This window comes from Saccostrea cucullata, unplaced genomic scaffold, assembly GCF_032062105.1.
Source record: "Saccostrea cucullata isolate Sc308-1 unplaced genomic scaffold, CSIRO_AGI_Scuc_v1 ctg8093, whole genome shotgun sequence".
NCBI lineage: Eukaryota > Metazoa > Mollusca > Bivalvia > Ostreida > Ostreidae > Saccostrea > Saccostrea cuccullata.
Genome location: NW_026927003.1, coordinates 18,869 through 29,143, shown reverse-complemented (window position 1 = coordinate 29,143; position 10,275 = coordinate 18,869). Strand labels below are relative to the sequence as shown.

The 10,275-nt window shown below is 33.1% G+C and overlaps 1 protein-coding gene across 1 annotated transcript; it reads right to left on the bottom strand.

The window, feature by feature from the left end:
* Positions 1-4,173: 4,173 nt before the first annotated feature.
* On the bottom strand, positions 4,174-6,708 carry LOC134273213 (ficolin-1-like). Its single transcript, XM_062755402.1, has 6 exons — positions 6,657-6,708; positions 6,223-6,387; positions 5,469-5,605; positions 5,249-5,345; positions 4,676-4,843; positions 4,174-4,286 (listed from the first exon to the last, which is right to left on the bottom strand). Exons 1-6 carry the CDS (start codon positions 6,706-6,708, stop codon positions 4,174-4,176), a joined length of 732 nt encoding a protein of 243 aa, XP_062611386.1.
* Between the last annotated feature and the right edge of the window lie 3,567 nt (positions 6,709-10,275).

The window sequence follows — 10,275 nt, the reverse complement described above, 5'->3', positions numbered from 1 at the left end:
ATTGGCCGTATAATGATGAGATCTATTTAAAGCTAATTCTTACTGGTGGAAAATAATTAATTCACGTTTAATTTTCTGTATAAAAAATAAATGGGAAACAGTATAAATCACAGAAAATAAAGAAATATAATTATTAATTTAATACACCCGATAATTGTGATTAAATGTTCATGTTCAGTTAAATTCATACATGTAGGTGTAAAACTCTTCTTCCTTCAATAAATATTAATCATTCAATTTGTTTCTATGTGCGTACTGTTCATAAAAGACCTTCGCATACATGTAAGGAGTCCTGGCATACTACCCAAAATCAATTTCTACTGCCTTTTATAGTTCCATTGTTTATTCCAAATCTCATTTCTGAGTAAGCTCCGCCCATTAAATGAATAAACCCCGCCCACTGGGACTGCTGGGACTGCTCTCTGGGACCGCTGTGGGACTGCTCTGGGACTGCTGTGGGACTGCTTTAGCAGTCCGAGAAAGCAGTCCCCGGGACTGCTCTGGCACTGCTTTGTGTCAGGTTGGGTCTGGTCTATACTGTATGCTACAAATTAGAAAGTTTAATATTTCGACAATATATACTTCAATCATTGAACAACAAACTGCACAAAATTATACAAATATTTACTGAAGATTTAAAACCATCTTTTGTAATTTTGAAATTTCATAAATGGTCATAACATAGTTTTACAAGAAATAAACAAAATATTGTTGAGTATATGTAAACAATTAATGGCGGCTTTACTTTGAATTTTGCAATTTTGTGTAAATTATACAACAATAATTCACACTTTAAAGCTGACATGAACTCTTAAGAAGGCTTCATTTTTCATCTGTGTACGACTGACTACATTCTTGTACGCCTTTGTCCGCCATATTTCTTCGATTCCGCCATATTTAATTGAAAAATTTTGGTCACCTGTACCTGCTATATATAGTCTTGTACAATTGTTTCACTTGAGTGATTTTCTAGCCTTGCTGTCGACATGTACACATCTCCGAAAGCATTGTTTTCAGAAGTCCATACACTGGCCAAATAAATTTTTTGCAATATAGAAAATATACTAACATGGAATACATTCATGTACAGCAGAAATCCATGCAGGTCGAGAAAACGCGTCAAACGCAGTGATAAAAACATTTATCTGACTACTGTTACAGGGGTGTGCACATGTCGAAAGAACTATCCTATTTTACTTTTATTAAAAAATGCATCTCGGAAGTCATGTAATCCATTGCTAACTCAACAGTAAAAGATGCTTGGACACACGTGGCCCATGCCGATCATTTTATTTGGTCAGGGAAAATATCAAAGGTTGAAAGCTCCATGGGGTTTTCCTGTGATAGGAGGAGGGGGGGGGGGGTAATAAAACATGCATAACACTCTCTTTAAAATAATTGAAGAAAAACATCTGGAATTGATCAGATTTCTTTATTTCTGTACCAAATATTATCAAATAATTACTGTGTATTGGCTTTATTAGACCTACCGGGTAATATAATTTGATTTAAAGTGAATATAATTTGATTTAAAGTTATTTATAATTTTATGCACAATGAAAGAAAAAGTGAGCAAGTTCACATACCCCACGCTCTCCCAAAAAGTCGAAGTGAGGAAATTCTCAGAAAAGAATAAGGGAATTGTAAGTTCCTTGTAATATTCACATCTATACACTTTGTGTCCTAAATATCTCCAAAGTTTGACGAAATTGTGTGCAGCGGTTTATGAGGATTTGCGCTGACAAACTGCTCATCTCTATATTCAAGATATGGCGGATCCAAAATCTAAATGTAAAAGTGCAGAAATTCCCGAAAAAATAAAGAATTCGGAATTTCCTAGTTATTTGCAAATCTACACATTGTCTCCTATAAATATCTGCAAAGTTTAACATAGTTCTGTGCATTGGTTTATGAGGAGTTGCGCTGACAAAAAACAGTTCTGACTGACTGAAAACATCATACCTCATGCAACTAACTGCCTGGGGCAAAGAATTTGATTTTGTGGTACAATGATAATGAAAATAGAATTTAATGTAAATTTAATTTCTTTACATAAAAAATTAATGATTATAAGCCAAAGCATATAGGAAGAGCGAGCAAACTCGCCGTGAGAATTCCACATTCTAACTAAAATTAGCTTTTTAAAAATTCTCTTGTCTGTTGTCCAGGTCCAGGTTCAACACGTTTGTGAAGGAAATTGAGAAAGTTCCCAATGTACCTATTCCTGTGATGTATATTTCACGTTTTTTATACTTCCCGCTAGAAAAGTGGGAGGGTATATAGTAATCGTTATGTCTGTACGTCCGTCCGTCCGATGTCTGTTACGCTTTAGGGTACCCATCTCTTATCTGCAAATCCTCTTAAACTACTGAGTGAAATTTATTTAAACTTTCACAGAATCTCAAGTTTATTACACATTACTATTGTGCACCTCCTATTTTACTTTTTGATCTGACACCTATTTTGGGTTTACGGACAACAGTAAAATATGTACTTTGCCATTATAACCATATGAGAGGCGGGGTTATCATTTAGTGAGCTCATTGCTCACAATACCTCTAGTTTGTCTTAATTTCAAATTGGGCGTTTAATATAATTTTTTGTCCAAAGTAAAATTATTATTCAATTTATGAAGTTTCGACACCCCGTCTGAAAAATCCTTGATCTGTCCTAAGGCTTAATAAATGGTACAGCACAAAGTGCTTAGGATTTTATACCTATTATTGCCCTAACGAATGGTTACAGAGAGAGAGAAAGAGTTCAATATACAAAAGAGTACATAAAAATTATCCGTATTCAACCAGGTTTCAAGTATCCCTACCCTAGCTTTTAAAATCATATTCCAAATACTCCTAAAGGAATTATAATTATATTAATTGCTTTTAAGATTTGAAGTAAATTATTACCGTAAATCAAATTACTTGGTTTAGATTTGAGATTAGTACTAAAATAATCAGTTATAATTGACAAAGGAATTTTGCGACGCAAACCAACTGCAGACTGTATACATGACTTTGTATAAAATGTATATTAGAACTACAGGTAGATGGACAATTTACTGTTATACCTTATGAACAGCAGTTATAATACCCCCCCCCCCTCCTCTTTCAGCCGCGCAAATACCAAATAACTTCTCTTTCCACTTGTGATATAATCTGATCAGCACGGACTAAGTGTATCGACATGCTAGTCTGTACGCAGTAATGACAGTGTGTTTACTATTGAGCTTTTATGGAGTTCATTTCTTTTTCGTGATGCATATTTCAATAAATGGAATTCAGGGTGTATATCACTTGACTTGTGCACATCTTCGAACCGATGCAGTAACCTTATTACCAGGTAGGGGTACGTTTACAGCGTTCGAGGCATTTTCTCGATATGCATCAATTCTATAGTACCTGCAAATCAAAGACGTTGGTTGTTTTGTTCCATTCAAATGATAATTATTTCAAGACGTGTTTGCGGATTTTACTTTTTTTATTTCAGGTTTATTCTGCATAAATTGGCAAACTGTAAAAAATCGTATGCGTGCAACTAAATTTCTCTTCCAGCCTTGCATTTTTTTTCTTTTTTTTTTCTTTTGATTCAAATCAATAATCATTCAGAGATATGATAATTATGTTGTTTACTGTGGTTTTGAAATGTCTTGATCACCTCATGTGTTCTCATATGCCTTACCATCGGAGATGTGCACAAGTCGATACCCAAGCCAAAAAATTATTTAAGTGTAACGAGCACATCGGGGTATACATGTATATCGTAACAATGAAACAAGGTATCTGAAAGAAATATTGCGGAAAACGGCTATAGTTGGTATGAAACAAGTCGTACATAGATGAAAATGTTGCGTTTTTAAGAATTCATGTCAGCTTTAAGTTTAAAAATCTTTTGCATATACAATTCACATAAATTATTCAAAGTAAAAAATATCGCTTTTTTAAAATTAATTTCATGTCATGTCCCAAGCTTCAATGTAATGATATCATTAGATCGAAGGAAAATCACGGTAAATGTGAATATAAGATCAATGTGAATCTATTAACTTCTGATCATCATTATAGTCTCCTTAATAAATCCCCTAGATTTAAGCGTGGGATACCATGGAGATCTCCAACTATCCGGGGTCCAGGCACCATTAAGGAAGGCGCGATTACAACTGTTGAACCGCCTCCTTTATAATAAGCAGCACAGTTTTCGGTCCACAAATTCTCGATCTCTGTCATACGTCGAGAATTTCATCCCAGACAGATCCCAGGTAGAATGGCCCGTGTGCATCATACTGTCACCTAGAGAATTATGTTACAAAACTACTTAAGACAATCTTTAAAAAAATCGTTGCCCGTCTCACCTATTGATTATTCCAGGATAAGTGGTTTTTTATTTACTTTCATTCCTCTTATACCGCCAATAAATATGTTGAAAATTTCTTCCCCGAACTTCTTACCGACCTAATAATTTTACCATGAGTCTGGAGAGGATAAGCAAATATTTTAAAGATGGCCTCATAGTATCATTCAAGTTTTTTGTTCCCTTTTAGTTAAAGCACAGTTAAATTCTACACTCCCCCCCCCAAACTTATCTCTTGATAATGTTAGAATACTTAAGTAATCTATATTCTTATTCTACACCCATTTCTCTATCTCGTTTGTAATGTGAAAACATTATTTTTAAGTACCTAATGTTCCTGAGGCCTTCGCCGCCAGTAAGAGTTGATAGTAATCTGCTTCATTTGAGACTGAGAACTGTTCATACAACTCGTATAGTTTGCTACCATTAACCAGAGTGATGGAAATGTAGAGATGGGAGTTCTTTCCCTTTGTTAACTGATGGATAACGTCATTTCCTATGTAACAGGAAAATCAAAGTTTAATAAGTGGATGTCAATTCCAATTTAAATGAACATAAATGATGCGCTAAGGAGGGCTAAATTATACATGTATTGATTAATGATTTCGGTTTTTCATCTTTAAACATAATGTTACTAAATGTCTTATATTTTGAAACTTGAAGTGTCAGACAAGAAGATTACTAACAGTAATTGATTCCATCATGGGAGACGGAAGCCTCTGTTTCTTTCTTTTTTTAAATCTCATCTTATTTTCTCCTCACCCCTTCATGAACTCCTTACACATTTGAATAAAAACTGTTCAACATATACCATTATTATTGAATAATAGCAGATTTTTTGTCCTTCAATGGTCCAAAAAGGAATTAGATCAAAAATGTTTTGAAATACACTAATATTTACCAATCATGAAATGAAGTCCCGGGTCACTGAATCCATTTTTATATTCGTCCCATGTTCTCTCAAAGCTCACAGATCCTTTTTCACGTTTTTGGATAGCCTTTCAAGAAAAACATTTATTTAATACTTTTTGACAAAGATTAAAAAGTTGTATACATTTTTTTTCATTTAAAGACCCCAAGGTAAAAAAAACAAGAAAACATGTCAAAAAAGAAATAAAAACCGTCCATCCCCCTTCCATTATGTTCATATCACAGAAAACTTTGGCAGGTCGGGCTCGGGATCCAAAGGGGTAAATCTCATACACGCCGGAATTGGTATAACCATGTTCAACGAGGCTTTCACAATCTCTAGGTAAATCTTAAACAAAACAAAGTCATTTAGATAATGTAAATGAGTGTAAACAACAAAATTAATTAAATGCCGAGTTGGTATCCTGAACACCATTTGAGTTGGTAATGAGTAATTTCTATTTCGTTAAGTTTTCGGGTCGTGAAACGTAACTTTGTGGCATTAAATAAACTAATTTTGTGAGTTATTTGCAAATTATTTTCACCTACGGTTAATTAAAAAACGTTATATACCTGGAGTCAATATGATACACTTTAGAAATTTTAACGTTTTAAATCTTATATTCTGCACAAACTTAAATGACTGGTGATTTTATGTTTTTAATGAAGCTCAATGGACATTTTCTTCCGATGTGTGTCAATATAAAAAATTCACAAACTAGGTGAATGTATAGTTTATATACCTTTACGAAAGAAATTGTGTGTGCATCAAGTGCAAAACGTCATACAAAGATCAAGTGTATTAAGGAAATTTTGATAAAAATGAGAGACTTTATTCATAACAGTAAATAAATATTTTTAAAATGACAACTTCGTTTGAAACATTAATTAAGTGCAGTGCGAGCCTGATTGTGAACCAAATGATAAATAATAATAATATTTATATAGTACATATATACTTATAACCTAGACAAATAAGGTCCGATTTCCACGTCCCATTCTCAAGACACAAAAACCTTCCGGATCCTCGCTGAAGCTCGGAATCAGTGATCTGAAATTGTTGAAAGATTCCTATTCCATCCCAGTCCTTGACATTTAACGAAGTATTCTGCACGTTCAGAATCCCACAGTCTGTAAAGACAACAAAATGACAATCTAAACGTGTGTGAAATCATTCTGTGAAAGAGTATTTTATAAGCTATTCAAAAGCAGAGTCCGTTAAAGCAAGTTTATTGCAAAATACCTTGTATTTAAAATGTTATTGCAAGCACATTCAGATAGCGCTAAATCCATTAACGAGAACTTGTTTAAAAATCTATTTCCGCAAAATATCGTACAAGCCAAACATCATACATTTATGGTATTACATGGGGAGAAAAGAAAAACAGAGCTTAAGTTACTCAGGTGAGCGTCATTGCAAATGTCCTTCTTGTGCAAGGTATTTTCTTCCATGCTCTTAATGATTAAATCAAATAATAATTTTCCATGGAGAACGTGCTTACGGCTTGATAATACCCTTTCAATTTTTTTTTATTTTGAAAGGGTTATTATTATTCTTCTAATTGACTATTAAAAGGAATATAGCACTTTAAAGAGAATACTTCAAACTGTTAAAACTAATGTTTTTATTAAAGATTTATGCTCACTTTTAAGTCCGGTTAATTCGATTTGTTTCACTTTGAACGAATTTAAAAATGAATCATTAATCACAATAGCGTGGCAGTTATACACATGTACATGTATTTATACCCATGGTAACCCAGATTTTGAACGAAAAGAAGAAATAAAACATTTAAGTCTGTATTCGATAAAAAGTTACCATTATCTTGATTCTTATATTTTTGTACGAAAGTTGATATTGGAGACTTTTTCAATGTATTTGTCTTATAAATTTTCACTCACTGACTGTTACTTCATCAGAGTTGGTGTATTTTTGCAATCGAATAAAAAAAAATTGGTCAATTTCCCGACATTTTTCCAATGATAAACAGAGATTGCAAATTTGAACAGACATTTTAAAATTGGTTTTTTCTGCGTTCAATTTTTTTTTAGAGAAAAACTGCTGAAATGGTTGGAAAACTTAATTACATAATGTAATTTCCAATTAGTGTCGAGATTGTTTATGAGCAGAGGATGTTGATGTATTATGGCCTTGACCATGTCATTCCAGTACAAAACAAAATATAAGAAAATGTGAGATATATAATAGAGATTTTTACCCGAGGAAACGCACTGGAATTCACCAAAAGGTTGAAGGATGCATTTTTCGCATGAGTGCACAGGACGATGACGAGCAAGAACTTATGAGATCCTGGAAATTCAAGATGCGAAAATATGAATTATAACTTTTTTTTTTAAATTGAAACACATTCAAGAACCAACCCAACCCCACCCACCCCCCACCCCCCCACCCCAAAAAAAAACATAAGGGACGTATCCATCAATTTAGAAGAGTCAACAATAAAAGAAATACATGTTTAATTACAAAATCATATTATCTCGATTTTTTTTGCTTGTATGTTTAAAAAGAAAGTTCTTAAGTCGTCAAATTTTAATGTAAAGGAATACAGACTTACCTTATTCCATCCCTCTGTCGCTGTGCATATCCAGCCCGGGCTATGCTTGTACATTTTTGGCTCAGTAGTGTAAATTTGAAAGTTAATTTCACAAAAATTTGCCCCTCTAAAATAATTCACCGATATACACTTAGTAGTCCTTAGGCAGTCTGTAGCACAGTCTAAAATACTGTATTTTGTGTAAGATGTAATTACTCTATTAAGTAATCTGTATCCATGTTGAAATGAAGAAAAACTTTCTTTGAGATTTCCTCTGCAGCATAAAATTATATTGAACAAGATAAATAAGGAATATAGAAATAAAACACTATAAAATAAAGACTCAGATACTTGTTCTTTATACGTTACTTTGAATCAATATTTACAATTTTGAATATGAATAAAATATGTGCAAAGTATTTCATTTGAAGAAGATTTTTTTTAATATGAATAAAAGATGTGCAACGTATTTCAGTTGAAGAAGAATAAGTTATAAAGCATGTGTGTTCGTCATTTTCCCTAAACGGATACCATGGAAAATAATCATACAAGTAATTTTATGAAGTGAAACATACGATGGTATATTTCAGAAAGGGCAACGCAAAATAGTGCATCTCTCGCAAAACGTATATTTATAGATCAGGACAGCTTCGACCTCTCGATCCCAATGCAAGTTATGTTATTCATGTTTTACACAAGGATAAACTAACAAGCAAACACACAATGGCAAGCGCGTTAGTTTATTCCTTCTAACTCTGTTGCAAGGGGAGAGGAAAACTTTACATTGAATTAAAACGTATGTTACATATCACTGACTTTTCATTCTGCATAAAACCAGTTTTCAAAACAAATTTCAGTACTAAAATGCATCTCGCTTGCCTTAACACCGTTGGTCAAATAATTTTTGCATGTTAATTCCATTTTAATCTCAAAATTGCCATATAAATGTAAATATTTTATTTAAGAAAACAACTTTTCATTTAATATTTGGTGATAACATGTAAATGTTTATTGCAAGATGGCAGAGTTCTTTCGCCGATTAATAAGTCAGACGATTTTCTATTTTTATACAATTCATTAATTGATTAAACATTTATAAAGAGTTACGACCGCCTTTTTAATTTAAAAACGACAATTTCTTGCACCAACGTGACCAACTTATTATTTAAAAGACCCTATCACGAATTGTCAAGAATTGTTAACAGTCAATCACGCAAAATTGTACCAATATCAATATGACGGGGATTATAGAAATTAAAACAAACCAGGTTTGAGTGTTTAAATTTAAAAAAAAAATAAAGAAATGGTTTATTTTGAGTTTTTGCAAGATTTGTTCTGAATATTAATGAGTTGTAAATCACGTGGGAGCAATCGCATGAATAAACTGCACTCCATTTCTCCATATGGTGAGTAGCCTTGCCTCGTTTAAGAAATTGTTGATATGTTATAAGCATGCTTGGGAAGAAGGCAAATATTCCATATGCTGGCTTTACGAAAGAAAAAAAAAATCACGTTCAAGATAATAATTAGTTTTTCTTGATACGTGTAGATCACTATTAAGGTTTTTGAAGTAAAATATTCAAATATGGAACAGGTTTCTCAGACTCTGTGGTATCTTTCATTTCGAGATGATATATCTTAATGTTGAATAGAAACCGTTATCTCCAGGTATTTTTTATTTCAAATTCTTCTCTCCTCCAGGGTATTAAACAAACTTACTGAGTACATAATAATGAGGAGCAAAAATGCCTCGTCTTAATTTTTAACTTTTATTACAGGGAGGATGGATATTGATTTTATATTGGAAATATGTAAATTTTTGAAGAACATAATAACACTGTATGATTAAAAAGATAACATTTCCAAATTTCTAAATTTTTCGATCCTGAGTTATGAATTCTGGTCTTAGGATTGTGCTTTGTTGAATTTATAGGGAAAATGCATTGTACCTGTCAAATTCTTCTCTTCAAATGATCACCCCGTGGGGATCCGGGTTAGAATAGGTCCTCAGTACCCCCTTGCTTGTCGTAAAAGGTGACTAAATGGGGCGGTTCTTCGGATGAGACCGTATAAATCGAGGCCCCGTGTCGCAGTAGGTGCTGGCACGAAAAAGATCCCTCCCTGCTCAAAGGCCCTGAGTGCCGAGCATAGGCCTAAATTTGCAGCCCTTCACCGGCAATGGTGACGTCTCCATATCAGTGAAATATTTTGGAGAGGGACGTTAAACAGTATACAATCAATCAATCAATCAAATGATCAATCGTGTGTATTGACTGCAAACTGAGAGGAATGTATTAATTTGTACATGTATTATACTGAGAGATCTATGGAAATTTTTAATAAATACACCTCGACCTGAATATAAATCCCCAATTACATTTATGAATAATATAAGGTCTTGTTTGTATTGATTTAATTATGTAGACACTACATTTGTATAAAGTTTATTAAAAGAAATTGTTTT